The following is an 18,290-nucleotide window of genomic DNA, read 5'->3' on the forward strand; positions in this document are numbered from 1 at the left end:
TACCATTGAGGTCACCGAGGTCCGGACCTCGGTAATATTTTTCGAGCTGTGTATATAACAAAACTTGTGAAATAATTGCACTAAATGGGGTTCTTTGTAGTACTTCCATTTACTGACCATGGGGGCGCTGCATAACTACGTAGCCTCGATTAAAGCAAACAGAAGAAGACGACATGTATCAACAAACCACCGCAGCTCGGACTTGTACCGGAGCAGCGGAGGAGTGATGAAGTATCTAGAGATCTGAGTCCAGCGGGCTGCTTGTGTTTCTGCTCATCAGGACATCATATGACCAGCAGATCCTGTGTGAACGCTCTACGTTAGTCAGTGGACGTCCGACAACATGCACACTAACTTATATTGCAGCTATAGGCTATACTTTGGTTTAAATTGCGTGAATAAACTAGCTAGAGAGCTACAGTTAATTACATTCATCCAATGTCAGAAGGATTATCTTTTAACAAACGTTGTAATGCTTTTCTTTCATTTCAATTTGAGTAAAACATCGAAGATATAACATTGTATTGTTTTCTTTTTACATTGACTCAGATATAATGAAAAGACTACGTCAGTCGAAGCTCAGCTTTGGTCTTCATTTACAATAGGCATAATTTTAAAACATACATATATTGCAGGTTATGATAATAACATACAATTGTATAAAACACAATTTGCTTACATCTTTGTTCTCTTTTGGGAATCAAATATAACAGATTTAAATAAAAAAAGAATGCAAACAAACAAGTGAAATGAACTAAATTGCTGAATTGCTTTTAATTCACTGGCAGGAGCGACAAGTGAGGAGGAGCAAAAAGTGAACAACGAGGGAGAGATTGAACAAAGAGAAAGAGTAGAGGACAGAGAGAGTAATGAACAGGAAGAAGACAGAGACTCAAGAAGATGGAAGAGAGGCTGCAGGTTATGGAAAGGAGAGAGACATGGAAAATGAATGTTGACAATGTTTTATGATCATTTTAGCCTCTTCTCCATGTCCAGATCATTAATAGTAACAATCAACTGATTCTTATGCATTACACTTCCAAAAATAATTGATGCTGACATTGTCAGCCCACTGACATGGTTTGAAATCAATATATTATCCAATGTGTGACCCCCCACAGGACTTAAAAAGCACCTAGAACTAGATCATGAAAATCCCAAAAATCTCGGGGGGTATCCCCCGAACCCCCCTAGCATCGTTGGACCTCGGTATTTAGGAAATCCTGGATACGGCCCTGCTCTCTAGCAGGGACTTTCGAGGCGACAGAAGTTGAACAATGTTCAACTTCTGACGCCGGAGACGCCGGAGTAGCCAGCGCCAGCCAATCAAATCCCGTTTCGGAAAATCTGACAGCTCAAGCCGTAGCCAATCAAACCGCGTCTAAGCTGGGAGAGATATCCCGCCGTTCATTTCTATATTTCAAAAAAAGATGGAGGAGAAACTAATTATCGCCGTAGCAATCACCCGGTTTTGTATGAGCAGACCCTCTTCACCTACCGGGATACAAACCGGAGGAACCAGGCATGGAGGGAGGTGGCAGAGACAGTGGGTGAAACTGGTAGGTTTTCGCCTGTTTGGGGAGTTTATATATATATATATATATTGCTCGCATAAAATCCCCGGGGGTTTTTGCTTTGTATGTCGGGGGCGGGAGATTCATGTGATTGGTTGTTGGTTGTGTTGCTTGAATAACATCCCCAAGCTTCAGACACGCCCAGCTCCAAGCTTTTTTTGGAGCTGTAGTGTGGACGCTCCGTTAAACTGCAATGTAATGTTTGTGTAGCAATAATATATGAAGGGCCGTGTAGGCCAAAATTCAAACTCCCCTCGCACACACACTACTGAAAACATCTGGCCTTGCACACACATTACTGAAATACTCTCACATTCACTACTGAACACCTCACACACACACTACTGAAAACATCTGGCCTTGCACACACACTACTGAAATCCTCTCACATTCACTACTGAACACCTCACACACACACTACTGAAAACATCTGGCCTTGCACACATACTACTGAATCCTCACACACACACTACTGAAAACATCTGGCCTTGCACACATACTACTGAAATACTCTCACATTCACTACTGAACAACTCACACACACGCTACTGAAAATTAACGTCATACACACACTATTGAAATCCTCTCACATTCATTACTGAACACCTCGCATACACACTACTGAAAATTAACCTCACACACACACTACTGAAAAACATTTTACTGAAAGGTTCTCAGTAGGGAATGTGCATGTGTTTCACCTATGTGTGTGTGAGGGGATTCTTGATGTAACGGAAGTCATTCTAATGTAACGGAAGTCATTCTAATGTAACGGAAGTCATCTGCTGGTGGTCTCTTTGCTAGCCCCGTTAGCTTCATTAGCTCCAGGCTACTACTCGGACGTGTTTGTTGTGTTGATGCCTGGAGGAGTATTCTTCATTGAAATATCGCACTTATCTTATGGCTCTGCAGTTCAAACAGACCGTCTATGAATGCAGTTTATTCGGTAAGTGAAATTCAAGCACTTTATTTCTTACTTGTCTTTTTATTCAGCTAACAAGCGAGACGAAGCTACATCTGTGCTAACGATGCTATCCATAGCATACAAGTTAAAACATAATGGAGAAGTGTAAAACCTTAAGAAGGATTATACTGTAAAACATAAGGCTTCTCGGTGAGGTTGGTAAAATAAGGTCATGCTTGTACATTAGTTAGTTTGCTAGTTAGGTAACTGCATTGTTATTGTTAATTTAAAATAGCTATGCTCGACGATGCAGACAGCTAGCGTCACATTAGTGTTGAAGAGCAGAGTATGAGATTAACCTCACTATAAGATCTGTGTATCTGAACAATATGAATCTCACATTTCCAGTTGGTTCCAGAAATAACGTTGACGTAGATATTGCAATATGGTTTGTTGAGCTGGAGTTGATTGTTGAAGCTTACTGGTTAACGTTCATCATATTAAACGAACGAACCCAAACGTTGTTGTTTTTATTAATATTATTACCAATACTTACTTAGCATTTTATTATCATTACACTGGAGAAACCGACTTATTGTGGCAGCAGAACGTGAACATGTAACTTAATGCCTGCATTTGAGGACGAAAAATAGCTCAGTCAATGCTTTAGGGACAAGGAAATGATTTGTTTAAATATTAGATATGACGTTATGTGTGCTTCTGTGACAATGAAGCTTATTCATTGCATTACATTTGTTGAAGATGTTTGTCTTTTACCCTTACGTGTGTGTGGGCTTTGATATCCAGCACTTTTTTTTAAGGATAACAAAAAGATGATCACATGACGTTTGCATGTAAAAACAAGTCTGTGACCAACACATTGTTACTTTACATATACATCTGTTTGTTTAAAGTTTCCAGGTGATGCAGACAGACCAGAGGATGCTGACCACGAGAGACAGACCTATTCCTAACATCAGTGAACTTCAGCATGGACTCAAAGGTACAAAGACTCCTTTCATACTGTACAAAGAATCGAGAAACGTTCTGGTTTAAATAGATAAAGTAACAACTATAATCAGCTTTCACATTTCAATGTATTTAAGGCAATTATTATTTTACATTGTGAGAATTGCTACCATTTGTCTCTACATATTGTCTGTAAAAGACGTGGTAAAAGTGGTTCTTGCAGTGAGACAACCGAGCAGTTGAATATTATTTAATAAGATATGTTAATGTTGATTAACTGCAGACTGTTCATTCATAATCTGATTATCTTTGTAGTACAAAGTGATGAATTAAAAAAACACATTAAAATTAAAAAAATACATTATTTCTACAGCCGCTAAATAAACAAACCTCTTTCATAAATAACACACTTGCTCTGCAATAATGTCATATGTTTCTTGTCATTTCTGTTAGGAAAGGACATACCTGAAGAACACAACTGCCTCACCGTTTTCTCAGAGGGGCAAGAAGAAAATGAAAAGCTGATTTCAGATTAAAGACCAATACAGGACATTCACTAAGAAACTACACTTTTATTGTGAACACAAAGTCAAACAGGACCATCATTTGTTTGTGACAGCTGAGCCCAGTATGTGCTCACAGATGCAGTTAGGGGGTTTCTTCATCAGGCCTGGTCCTCCTCCATCAGGCCTGGGCCTCCTCCCAGAGAAAGACCTCTCCACCTCAGTCCTCTCCAGCCAAACCCACAGACAGGACATCCGTCATGCTGAGGTTTCTCCCAAAGTCTCTGCACGCTGTCTCAATTGATCCACACTGTGAATATGAGGGGGAAATGTGTGTCATAAATGCTTTAGACAATAAGAAATATGAAGTTAACTGTAAGGAATGGCTCATTCTTTTTTAAATAGACAAAACTATTACTGTATTTCAATATCTCATGTCTGAAAGTTTAATTTAAAAGAAGAAGAGGCCCCAAAAATAAAGATTGGTATATCAATAAATGTAGTTGATTTTGTCTTTTTAATTGTTTAAAGTAGATAGAACTGGTACTTAAGAGTTTGAATACAGTCTGGTTGCGGAGGAGGCACACAGGTAAGAGCATATAGCTCCCATCACATGTAACTAAGCTTGACTTGAATTTATTAAAATTAAGTAACAGCAACAAATCATGCAAAAATGTGAATCTTTGCTGGGTCCACTGTTGAATTTACCACATATTGTATGTTTTAGAAACCTTAAGGCATTTATAGATTTGTATGCAAGTAACATCCCAAAACTCAATACCTTAGATTATTATTGAAAGTTTTGTTGACTCACTTTGGGGTCCTTTTTATTTTAGAATCGTTTTTCATGAGACAGTCAATTTAAATATTTGTACTATGCCATATTCACATTCATTTGTAACACACACGTAAGGGTAAAAGACAAACATCTTCAACAAATGTAATGCAATGAATAAGCTTCATTGTCACAGAAGCACACATAACGTCATATCTAATATTTAAACAAATCATTTCCTTGTCCCTAAAGCATTGACTGAGCTATTTTTCGTCCTCAAATGCAGGCATTAAGTTACATGTTCACGTTCTGCTGCCACAATAAGTCGGTTTCTCCAGTGTAATGATAATAAAATGCTAAGTAAGTATTGGTAATAATATTAATAAAAACAACAACGTTTGGGTTCGTTCGTTTAATATGATGAACGTTAACCAGTAAGCTTCAACAATCAACTCCAGCTCAACAAACCATATTGCAATATCTACGTCAACGTTATTTCTGGAACCAACTGGAAATGTGAGATTCATATTGTTCAGATACACAGATCTTATAGTGAGGTTAATCTCATACTCTGCTCTTCAACACTAATGTGACGCTAGCTGTCTGCATCGTCGAGCATAGCTATTTTAAATTAACAATAACAATGCAGTTACCTAACTAGCAAACTAACTAATGTACAAGCATGACCTTATTTTACCAACCTCACCGAGAAGCCTTATGTTTTACAGTATAATCCTTCTTAATGTTTTACACTTCTCTATTATGTTTTAACTTGTATGCTACGGATAGCATCGTTAGCACAGATGTAGCTTCGTCTCGCTTGTTAGCTGAATAAAAAGACAAGTAAGAAATAAAGTGCTTGAATTTCACTTACCGAATAAACTGCATTCATAGACGGTCTGTTTGAACCGCAGAGCCATAAGATAAGTGCGATATTTCAATGAAGAATACTCCTCCAGGCATCAACACAACAAACACGTCCGAGTAGCAGCCTGGAGCTAATGAAGCTAACGGGGCTAGCAAAGAGACCACTAGCAGATGACTTCCGTTACATTAGAATGACTTCCGTTACATTAGAATGACTTCCGTTACATCAAGAATCCCCTCACACACACATAGGTGAAACACATGCACATTCCCTACTGAGAACCTTTCAGTAAAATGCTTTTCAGGAGTGTGTGTGTGAGGTGTTCAGTAGTGAATGTGAGAGGATTTCAGTAGTGTGTGTGTGAGGCTTAATTTTCAGTAGTGTGTGTGTGTGAGGTGTTCAGTAGTGAATGTGAGAGGATTTCAGTAGTGTGTGTGCAAGGCCAGATGTTTTCAGTAGTGTGTGTGTGAGGTGTTCAGTAGTGAATGTGAGAGGATTTCAGTAGTGTGTGTGCAAGGCCAGATGTTTTCAGTAGTGTGTGTGTGAGGCTTAATTTTCAGTAGTGTGTGTGAGGTGTTCAGTAGTGAATGTGAGAGGATTTCAATAGTGTGTGTGTGAGGCTTAATTTTCAGTAGTGTGTGTGTGAGGTGTTCAGTAGTGAATGTGAGAGTATTTCAGTAGTGTGTGTGCAAGGCCAGATGTTTTCAGTAGTGTGTGTGTGAGGTGAGTTTGAATTTTGGCCTACACGGCCCCTCATAATAATACATACAACATATATCGGGGGCACAGGTTGTTTATCCTTGACAGTCGCACAGTGGGCACACACTGAGTGTTTTCATATTCAGCAAATGTGTACACGCTAAACTGCAGACCTCAAGAAGAAATAATACTTTCATTCACTCACGGCAAAAGTTACTTTACTTACTATAAAAACTCACGGTAAAAAAATGCACTCCCTATTCCATTGTCATGAAGGTGGAATCTAACTATATCCAGAATAAGTTTTATTGGATCCAGGCTAGAAACATGTTTATTTCTGCTGTAAAGTTGGGCATTTTAACATGGGGGTCTATGGGAATTGCTCCTTTTTGCATCAGTCCCCTGTCGGCCACTAGATGAACTGCAGTTTGTGGCACTTCCTTCTGGGCTTCCCGGCTCTGCACTATGAAGCGCTGATTGGCTGTGGGTACGCCGCTGAGTTGAACCTTTTCATATTTAAGTTTGTAGCAAGTAGAGGGCTGCTGCTGTGTGTGTGTGTGTGTGTGTGTGTGTGTGTGTGTGTGTGTGTGTGTGTGTGTGTGTGTGTGTGTGTGTGTTTTTGAGTGCTTGCACGTTAGTTTTAAAGACCTCCATAGAGCTCAGTTTATAAGTCGAACCCTTGTATTTAGGCTATTGATATCATCGTCAACATGAATATTGAAGTCACCTTCAATAATGACTTATTACAGTTTTAAGGACTAAACTTGATACAAACTGGGAGGAGTGGCTTCATGTATGCTGACATATTCTTTGGGTCTCAGCCAAGTTTCAGTGAGAGCCATGACTTTCTACTTGACTACAAATAACTGCTTTGAAGTAATTCCTGATGCTGGCACTTCAGCTTGTATTGTTTTATTTTTTTACGAGTTTGATTTCATCAGTATTTGTGGCAGTCATGTTCTCAGTTGTAATCGAGTAATGCTTTCTATGCCTGATGAATCTTTCTATTCTATAAAATAAAGGACATTAAAAGAAGGCGTAGGCAAGTTTGTTCTTGTCTGAACTTGAAACCTGCTTTCACAGGAATTGACGTCACATGGAAGGGCTGATCATTCAGGCAAAGGAGTTGTCGATTACTCAGGTGAAGACAGCGCAAGAGGTAGGACTTTTAGCGCGAAGTGCAGTATTAATTTCACTGGTATTGCCAAGAAAAAGTGCTGTTACATTTCTGTTCAGAATTACATGAAACATCTTATGTTCCAGGAAAGAAGGCCAGCAGCCAAAATCTGGTCAGATGAGCCGTTAAGGTGAGAAAAACCACTGGCTGCACAAAATTAATGTTTTGCGAGAGGGCTTTTTGTTTGTAAAATGTACACGATAACTTCTTCTGAATCAACAATGTTGTATTATAATGAGATGTTTCAGCTAATGTTGTAAGCATTTATACATAATATCAGCAATGCCTGCTTGAATATGAGTTCTCCGTCAAAAGCTTTTGGAAGTTACTGAATGTCAGTGAAATGTAGCAGAGGGGAACACGACAGAACAGAGGGTGTGACAGTAAACATGTACAGGGCTGTCTGTGACTACAAAAATGCAAATGCATTATTTGAACCACACCCTGTCATAAGGAATGGCTGCTGGCCAACAAGAACAATGGAACTTTCTGGCACAACTTAACCTGTTGAGCCCTGAGCCTGTTTTTCAGGTCTCAGGCTAGAAAATGACATTCCCAGAACAAATGACAATAACTTCCCTTATAAAAGGGGTACATTAATAATCTTTTTTCTCAAAGCAATGAGAAACCTGTGAGTTGGATGTAGAAAAGTCAGAATCAATATAGATTTTTTTTATTTTAAAGTAAATTCAGATTGAGCATAGTAAAAAAATGTAAATTATAGTGTCCGTCCAAAAATAAACCATTACTTCTAGTAAAAACCGCCCTTGAATGATGGGATAGTAGGGATGTAACGATATATCGAATATCGCGATATCACGGTAAATAAAAGTCTCGATTTTTTTTTACTTGAAAAACTAAAGTGAAACTTGATTTATTCTATTGCAGGGTCTGATTATTATATTGTTGACACTTTAAAATACTACTATCCTACTAAAATGCTTTACAAATCCGATTTATTATTTAATAAAGAAAACAAAAATTCACATTGTTTTTCTTTATTTTTCAATATCGCGATAAATATCGTACTGTGGACTTTTTAATCGCGATATTATCGTACCGTGAGTTTTTGGTATGGTTACATCCCTATGGGATATAGACTAAAAGCTTTGGGAATCCAAACTATAACATATATTAAGTACCCTGTATCAAGATTGATGCAAAACAAGTGACATTTGACCTTTTTAGAGAGGTTTAGCAAAGAAAAACCCACCTCTGGGGTCATTTGGGTGGAAATGGGTGTATTTGCCGTTTCTCTGGAACCCATTGGTCAATTTTGATGATTGACATCTCTTTTGAACCGTTAGAGCCAGTAGAATCGAAGGGGAATTTCCACATACACACATATATGTTACCATTGAGAAATGAGAGCTATGCGAACACAGTTTGCCCAAAGCGAAACCTATTTTACGCTCTGAAATCTGAAAACTGAAAACTAGATTTATTGCTGATGGATTATCGAAGACAACTTTTGATCAGAAAACAATAAAGGTAAGACATATTGCCGTGTTGGCTACCTAATGCTACGTGGTGTGATGTCTTCGCTTCTCGAGTCGTGAGTTCGGATCGGTCAGTAATGATACTAATACCTGTCGAATCTGTGCAATCTCAGCTTGCTAATCGATATCTTGTTTGTTGCAGATATGATGAGTAATAAGGGTATTTTAGCGTGAGTTCTGTGCTAAGTGTGTTAGCTCAGGGCTAATTCAGAGCCTTTGTTATTACCCTTATGTTTCGTTTTGCTAAAAATTGTTAATATTGTCTGATAGCTGCGTTTCTTCCCGTTAAGTGGGTATGACACATTAATAGGTTTTTAAATGTTAAGAAGCCCGCCCGTGGGGGAATGGCGCTTAACAGGGTAACCTACTTCCAAGGTGCATGGAGAAGGTAAAGAAATCTAAAGAGGTCCAGCAATATACATTTTGACCTATTTAATATAATAAAGAAGTAAAGCAGTATTAAGCATTAACCTGTTAAGCCCGAGAGACCCCGGTACCGGGGCAGCGGTTTTTCTTTTCACGAAACTGTGTCTCAGGGCTTCTTAACATGTAAAAACCTATGAATGTCTTATACTCAAATAACGGGAAAAAACTCAGCTACCTGACGATATGAGCCACTTTTACCGAAACAAAACACAAGTCTCACAAGAAGCGTTAGCATTAGCCCTCAGTGAAAACGGGCTGATGTTACTTCCGGTGCTAACTAGCACAAATAATCTTTAAAACTTAATATGTTCTGCACAAACTACATATCTTCTGAAAGCTGATACTCCACAGATTATTTTGACATAAGTATCATCATTGCATGACACAAACTCACTGAGCTAGCAGCCAGAACAGAGCAAGAAAACAACAACACTTTTCTAAATCATAACAATAATGATGTCTTACCGTTGCTGTTCAAGGGAATAAAAACGCTAATTATGTTTTACAGTTGCTGTTCAAGGGAATAAAAACACTGCTCAAGGTTAATCCAATGTCTCTTAGTCACTTTAGAATTTTTCCTGATAATCCATCATTACATTCAATGCAGCAGAGTAGGTATAAAATGTTGCAGTCCGGGCTACTGCTGTCTCACGTGCTGTTTAAGCAAACCTCTCTCTCCTTGACGTAAGTGTTTAGCGGGACTTACTAACTCCCCCTCGATTCTATTGGCTCTAACGTTTCAAAAAAGGTGTCAACCCCCAAAATCGACCAATGGGTTCCAGAGATAGGATCCTGCGTAGTATAAATAATGCTAGCAGCGGCAGCTTTACGCACATAACGCAGCAGAGGAACCACAGCTGCACCTCCACCGCACAGCAGCAAAACACTGATGAACACAGCGAAAAGAGAACACAGAGACAACAGCAGGCAACAGAACATAATATAATATAAGGACAAGGACAAGGATGTATTTGCTTTTAGGACTTATTCGAGCAAATAATGGCACCCAGAAAGAGGCTGTATAAGTTCGCTGACTCTCCGTCAGAAGATGAGGATCTACTTCGGCCACAATCAGACCCTGATTACATATGAAATGCTCTTTCAGAAAGCTCTTGCGTTGATCAAGCAGCATTCCCCTGAAGCTGTTACACTTTCTGAGGGGGTGTGGTTTTTTGTGAATGGGGCATAGCTTGTCTGGATCCTCATGAGGCTTGTTTTTAGAGTCAGGGGAGGAGTAGTTCCCTACTTCAGTTTTATTGACTGAATTGCTGTTCTGAGTCCTCCACTGCTTTGCTGTGGGGTGCTCACTTTTGAGAGGTTGAGCGCTGGAGTTTTGGAAAGCAAAGATAATTTCTCATCTCCGCATGGCTTTGCACAAAATTAACAAAGAAGGAGAAAGGTGGGTAATGAACCTGATGTTCTTTTTTATATGTTGAACCTTGAATTATCCATTGGTCCTGGAGGTTATATGGGAGTTTCTCCACAATGGGTGTAACACCTCTAGATGTGTCAAGGAAGCTGAGTCCTGGTAGGTAACCCTCACATTTAGCAGCTTCGACTTCGAGGAGCAGATCTGCGAGTTCCTGCAGCCGCTGAAAGTCCTTGTTCAGGATTTTCGGAAAGTTTTCAAGCCTTGTGAAGAGAGACGCTTCGATGGCCTCTGGAGAGCCGTAACTCTTATCCAACCGTTGCCACACCATGTTAAGACCAGTCATAGGATAGTTGATGTTGACAGCACGATGTCTTTTAACGAGCTGCAGTGACTTCCCGTCGAGCCACCTTGTGAGCAAGTCTAGCTCCTCACTAGGTTTCAAGTTCAAGCCCTCTATGGCATTGCAGAAGCCGGCTTTCCAGGACAGATAATTTTCTGGCTTGTTATCAAACATCTTTAGCCCTGATAAGACGATGTCCCGACGTGCCAAGTATGTGGCGAGGTCCGAAATCTCCGAAGGTCTGGGTGTTGTTACATGTGAGGGTGTACTGCCTCTAGGGTAGTTGTATGCAGCGTTAGTGTAATGTGATGGGGAGTGATTCAAAGCGTTGATGTGGGTTTGAGAGGCCAATGGGATCTGGGGCCCTTGTTGATATAAGCTCAGAGGAGCCTGGTGATAGGGCTCTGGATGATGTTGGGGGCCTCTGTATGTTGAGGTCGTGCTTGCAGTGAAGAAAGAGCTGCTTGCTGTTCTTTGTGATTTGTCTGATGACCCATTTCGTAATTTTCTTGTTTGTTGATTGTTGTAATGTGCATTGACGTACTCACTGGTGCGTTGCATAGATTGTTGAGCCGATGAGAAGTGGCTAGATTTCTTTTGATGTTCTTTAAATTCAATGTCTACAGCTGCTTCAAGCACGTTTGCTGCTGCTGATGCAGCTTCAGCCTCACCCTCTTCTTTAAGAGCATGAAGCATAGCATCAATGCGTGCTTTCTCTACTTCCATGTCCACTTGACATTTTGCATAAGCTGCCTTCGTACGCGCAGCTTCAGCCTTTGCACGTGCCTCTGCTGCCAGCATGTTAATACCCAACCAACTGGAGCATTGTGATGAAGAAGTGTTGCTTTGTGATCTAACCTCCATGTTGTGTTGCTCAGTGAGATCTGGGGCGTTCAACATCGTTGCTCTCAGCAGTAATGCAGGGTTTCTAGTCCACGGGATGATCTTGAGGTGAAGTTAATCTTTTCACTCTTCTGCCCTCACCACGCGTGTAGATGCATGGCTATGCAGCGAGCTAAACACTCTCCCAAAAATGACCGAGACAGGAGCTGACGTTTGGTATTTTAATAGGAGCGGTGTGAAACTGAAATGATACAAACAAAGACATGTATAAATATCTAACAACAACAAAATACGATGTACTTTTCCCCAAAAATAAACCAAATGCACTCCAACATCCAATAAGGGACAATTACTACTCATGCAGCAATTACATACATGGCTTAACTACATATGCTGAATTTAGATAAATGTTACATGAGATGCAAAAATATAAGTAGCAAATGTTATACAAAATGTTTCCCGAAACAAATGTTCTCACAGATTATGCCTTCTCAAGGGGGAAAATAACCGGATGGAGACAGATAGAGTCAGGAACCTGCTCCCCATGCGGCTCTCAAACAAAATGGCAGAACGTTAACCCAACACAGACGTTTTACTAGGAACGCACTTGCCTGTTCCTAGAGGCCACTAAGAATATAGCAGTCAAGGAAATAGATGTCAGGCATTAGAATGACAGAACAGTGCAGCTAGTTTGAATGACTTTGTATACTGCAGGTTAGCTTGTGAATTTACTCCAGGTATAACTAAAGTCTGATTTAAGAATTGATGATTATATTTCACATCATTAATCCAAATCTGTAAAGTAACTAAAGGTATTAAACACATGTAGTGGAGTAAAAGTACACCATTTACCTCTGAATTGTAGTGGAGGAGAAGTACAAAGTTGCGGAGCATTGAAATAAAGTACAGGTCCCTCAAAATTGTACTTAATTACTGTACTTGATTAAATGTAGCTTGTGCCAGTTCCTCACTTTCCTTGACTTTCACTGCCATGCAATTCGTGGTCAAATACCCGCTGGAATTACGAAGGAAGTTTGGGTGAAACTTGGTAATATGATTATTTTGTTGTTAATTTTCTGACACGTTAAGGTTTACAGATTATTCGGAAACATTCACAACAACACAAATTAAAACCAACATGTATCATTATGATGGATTTGATTGAAATGCTTGCATTATAAAGTGTGTGTGTTTATGTATTTGTCTCCAGGGTTACTAGTTCATCTCTCAGAATGGAGACCATGAGAGATTTGGATGATGATGAGGAGGAGGAGGAGGAGGAGGAGGAGGAGGAGGAGGACACATCTTCAGTGTCCAGAAAACCTCCAGGTTTGAGTAATACACTTGGACCCTCTGACACAAAGTAAGAATCTGTTTCTGCTGTAAACTGACCTGAAGAGGAGTCTGGTTTGATCTGAGTAGCAGGTCACAGTATATACACACAGTAAAGCATCACTGTGGAGTACAGTCATGAAACAAAGTACATTAGAGTAAAGAAACCAGAAGAGGAAAGTGAAGAGGTGTAACTGAGCTCTGGCTGTGCTCCTTGGCATCATCAGCAACAGTCAATAATCTACTATTGTGAAATCATTCTCACATTCCAGATGTAGGACTTTGTGTTAGGTTAAGTAAATCAACTTCGAACATGTAACACTTTTCCCTCTCACAAATGAATTCTAACAACCGAAACCCTCAAACACGACTTAAAAACTGAAAGTTCAGAGCAACTCCAAAAATCTTTAATAACGTAAACGGGCTGAAATCAAAAGCTGCCCTTTACAAGAACTAATGATGTGTGTTAAACATGTTGTTGCTTCCACAGACAGAGAGCAGAGTCTCCAGTCCCCAGCTGTCTGTCTATGAAGAGTGACCGGTCTAAAGATGAACCTTTGTACTTCAGCAAAGATCCTGGACCCTCAGACACAAAGTAAGAGTCTGTTTCTACTGTAAACTGACCGGAAGAGGATTCAGTTTTTATGCCATGTGATCATCTAAAGTGTTCTCTAAATGATGACATTTTACAGAACAGAAACACAGTTTGGTCAATTACAGTAAATTCAAACATGTAAGATTTTTCTCTGTTACAAATTCATTGTAATGACAGAAATCTGTGACGGCCGCACATTGATTTAAGGTGTTTCTTCTAAACTGTAGTGGCAGGGGAAAAGGTTTAAGGCATGTTGTTTATCATGAAATGAACTATCTACGATACATGTATAATATCCTCCAACTGCCGTTGTTAATGTCCACTGGTATGTACGGTTTGAGGGTGTGGGTCTGCAAGCCTCATCTGCACATTCACCTGTCGCGGCGCGCCCAGAGGCTTTTTAGTGGGCGCGTGACCGGGAGGCCAGGGGTTGGGTATCACGGGAGGAGGAAGTGTGTGTGTGGCGAATGCGGGTATTCAGCGGGATATTTAAGTTTCCTCAGCATGTATACATATGTTAAAATGCAACGGGAAATATAACTGAAAGTGGATATTGCATCGACCGACCTGGAAGCACGTCTCCGTGGAGAGGACGCGCACATATAGAGAGAGATTCTCTCCAACACAGGGTGAGATCGCTCCTTTGTGCCACGCCGATCATCGTGTTTCCTTTTTTGTGGATTATAGCCTAAATAGGCCTACAAACATTTCCTTTTTTTGCAGCCGACGGGCGCAGGAGCAACAGCCTTTTTGTCAATGAACTATAGTGGCCTGGATTAGGCAATAATGACAATTTCGGTTTATTGCCGAGCGGACTTTTTGTTGAGTTTTGTTTGTGTTTTGCTTGGCTGGAAAACTGTCAATATAATTGAATAACGTATAAAACCGTCTTTGTTTATGTTGTGAATGTGTGGATGGAGACAGTAGTAGATACACTTTTTGTGGAAAGAGTAGATTGTCCGTTTATCAGTTCTGTTTTGCCTTTATAATATTATTTCATATCAAGAACCCCTTGTGCGTTTATTTAACACAGCTATTTTTGATAGTTGATCGTTACAAACCCTCAAGCATGACTCGAAAACAGAAAGTTGGGAGCAAGTCCAAAAACCTTTAATCGGGTAAACGGGCTGAAATCAAGCGCTGTTTTTTATTACAAGAACTAATGATGTGTGTAAAACATTTGTTGTTTCCACAGACAGAGAGCAGAGTCTCCAGTCCCCAGCTGTCTGTCTATGAAGAGTGACGGGTCCATATGTGAACCTATATACTTCAGTAATGAACCTGGACCCTCAGACACAGAGTAAGAGTCTGTTTCTACTGTAAACTGACCGGAAGAGGATTCATTTTATATGCCAACAGATAATATACACTGGTCTTTAATATTTACATCAGTGCAGTAAATAACAGCACAGAAACACAGAAAAACACAGTAAATAAATACAGAAAAGTACAGTAAAGACATGTGATTGAACGTTGTGCTCCTTTGCATCAACAGCAATAGTAAATAAACTACTATAGAGAAATTATTCTCACACACAATACGTAAGAATTTGTGTTTTGTTAAGTAAATGAACTTCAAACATGTAAAACGTTTCAATCTCACAAATAAATTGTAACAACAGAAACCCACAAACACAATTTTAAAACTCGAAAATTCAGAGTTAGACCCAAAATCTTGAATCGTGTAAACAAAATCAAAACTGAAATCAAACGCTACTTTTTACAAGAACTAATGATGTGTGGTAATCTATTTGTCGCTTCTACAGACAGAGAGCAGAGTCTCCAGTCCCCAGCTGTCTGTCTATGAAGAGTGACCGGTCCAAAAGAGAACCTATATACTTCAGTAATGAACCTGGACCCTCAGACACAAAGTAAGAGTCTGTTTCTACTGTGAACTGACCGGAAGAGGATTCAGTTTTTATGCCATGTGATCATCTAAACCAGTGGTTCCCAACCTGGGGGGCACGCGCCCCCCTTGGGGGGGGCGCCAAAGACCGCAGGGGGGGCGCCAAACCTCAGATGATTTGAGGCCAAATATCACATTTAGACTTTTTATTTTATTTTATTTTTTTACATATTATAACGCAATTATAAAAAATAATTGATTAATTAATTTGAATAACAATTCAAGTTAGTGTATTAAAGGCATAAAAAGACAGAAATGTATAATTCTTTCTATAGAAATGTTTCTTCTGCGCGTAAAGTGTCCAAACCGGGCTTTTCTGGATAAGCGCATTTTTAAAACATAGTCATTGTCCATGCCGGTTTTCAGTTGGATTATTTGTCACAGTTGCTCCGATCAGATCGGTCTCCTCCATTTTGTAGATTATTTATGACTTTTGAATCCACATAAACACATCGGCAAAGTCCGGCTTACTTTGAGCATGTGTTTTAGACAGTTTAATCCCTCTGTGAATTGTTTCCACTTCCGCCGTCCTTTAATTTCTTCATACAGCGGGAATCCAAATTAATTAATCCTGAGTCCAATAACCATCAAAGTCAATCCAATAGTGCTCCTTAATTACGCTTCATCCTCCTCTTACAAAATATTTCACATTCATCCAGTTTGTGACTGTAGTTGTAGCATTTTGAGACTTTTAAACTTTAATTACCGCTGTTGTCATTTTTGGGAAAAAAGGTTGGGAACCACTGATCTAAAGTGTTCTCTAAATAATGACATTTTACAGAACAGAAACACAGTTTGGTCAATTACAGTAAATTCTAACATGTAAGATGTTTCACTGTTACAAATGAATTGTAATGACAGAAACCCTCAAGCATGACTTCGAAAACAGAAAGTTGGGAGCAAGTCCAAAAAACCTTTAATCGGGTAAAAGGGCTGAAATCAAACGCTGTTTTTTATTACAAGAACTAATGATGTGTGTAACAAATGTCTTGTTTCCACAGACAGAGAGCAGAGTCTCCAGTCCCCAGCTGTCTGTCTATGAAGAGTGACCGGTCCAAAAGAGAACCTATATACTTCAGTAATGAACCTGGACCCTCTGACACAAAGTAAGAGTCTGTTTCTACTGTAAACTGACCCGACAAGGATTCATTTGCCTTCATTTGCCAACAGATAATATACACTGGTCTTTAATATTTACATCAGTGCAGTAAATGACAGCACAGAAACACAGTAAAACACAGTAAATAAATACAGAAAAGTACAGTAAACACGTGATTGAACGTTGTGCTCCTTTGCATCAACAGCAATAGTAAATAAACTACTATAGTGAAATCATTCTCACACCGGATACGTAAGAATTTGTGTTTTGTTAAGTAAATGAACTCCAAGCATGTAAAACGTTTCAATCTCACGAATAAATTGTAACAACAGAAACCCATAAACACAATTTTAAAAACTCAGAATTTGACCAAAAATCTTGAATCGTTTAAACAAAATCAAAACTGAAATCAAACGCTACTTTTTACAAGAGCTAGTAATGTGTGTTCCAATCAAATCAAGTTTTATTTATATAGCACATTTATAAACGATTTTTGGTCGAGCCAAAGTGCTGTACATATAATAAAATTAGCCTACAGTGGAGACACTTTACAGCAAATACAACAGCACAGATTGTTCAGAATATCAGTATGAGAAATAAAAACGACACCCTCTGTCCTTAGACCCTCTGTCCTTAGACCCTCACATCGTACAAGGAAAGACTTCCAGAGAAAAACCCACGGTTTAAGGGGAAAAAAATGGGAGAAACCTCAGGGAGAGCAACAGGACGGACAGACGTGCAATAGATGCCGTGTGTAAATCGAAGAGATAATACATTTTACAGCATTATAGACCGAAATGTTAGGAAATGCCTGTGTCTGTAATAAGAAGATGAATCCACGAGGATGTCAGCTACAATCCTGTGGAAGCCATCAGGGAAGCAGCATGACGAGACCCAAGGCAGGACCGCAGAGACAGGTTCAGCCACGACCCGAACGTCCACGACTTAATCCAGAACTCAGGATAGAGGATCCAAGACACAGGACTACAGCAAGAGGATCAGCCTCGACTCCGGATCCCGGCGTAGATATAGATACAAAACAAGAAAAAAGATTTGGCTGGGTTAATCGGAACAAGAGAATACACAGGAACACAGACAGAGAGGGAAAAGGTCATTGGATCAAAGTTATTCTTGATAACCCTCTCGAAAGATCTCATGAACTTCCCCACTCAATCTATCAAGACCCGAGCAGTTCTATTAGAAGTCCAAGGTAAAGGCACAGGCCGGCGCATACCGCTCATGGAATCCCTCACCATATGAACTCTGACCCCTCAAGTGTACAAGTGAAGAGACACCATGTGTCAGCTCCTTTTTAGAATAGTATTTCTTCTCTTCTCAGAGAAACAAGGGTATGGACAGATTGCTTGTGTTTCCGCGAAAATACTTATGGCAAACGAGCATTGACCACT

General features: G+C 39.7%; 1 protein-coding gene across 1 annotated transcript; it reads left to right on the top strand.

The window, feature by feature from the left end:
- Positions 1-13,235: 13,235 nt before the first annotated feature.
- Positions 13,236-16,888, top strand: LOC117556553 (cell surface glycoprotein 1-like; the record flags this gene model as incomplete). The annotated part of the gene is made up of 5 exons (XM_034231920.1): positions 13,236-13,312; positions 13,772-13,876; positions 15,072-15,176; positions 15,643-15,747; positions 16,784-16,888. Coding segments are annotated over exons 2-5 (383 nt in total), but the record flags the coding sequence as incomplete, so codon positions are not given.
- Between the last annotated feature and the right edge of the window lie 1,402 nt (positions 16,889-18,290).

The sequence above is a fragment of the Gymnodraco acuticeps genome, unplaced genomic scaffold, assembly GCF_902827175.1.
Source record: "Gymnodraco acuticeps unplaced genomic scaffold, fGymAcu1.1, whole genome shotgun sequence".
Classification (NCBI taxonomy): Eukaryota; Metazoa; Chordata; class Actinopteri; order Perciformes; family Bathydraconidae; genus Gymnodraco; species Gymnodraco acuticeps.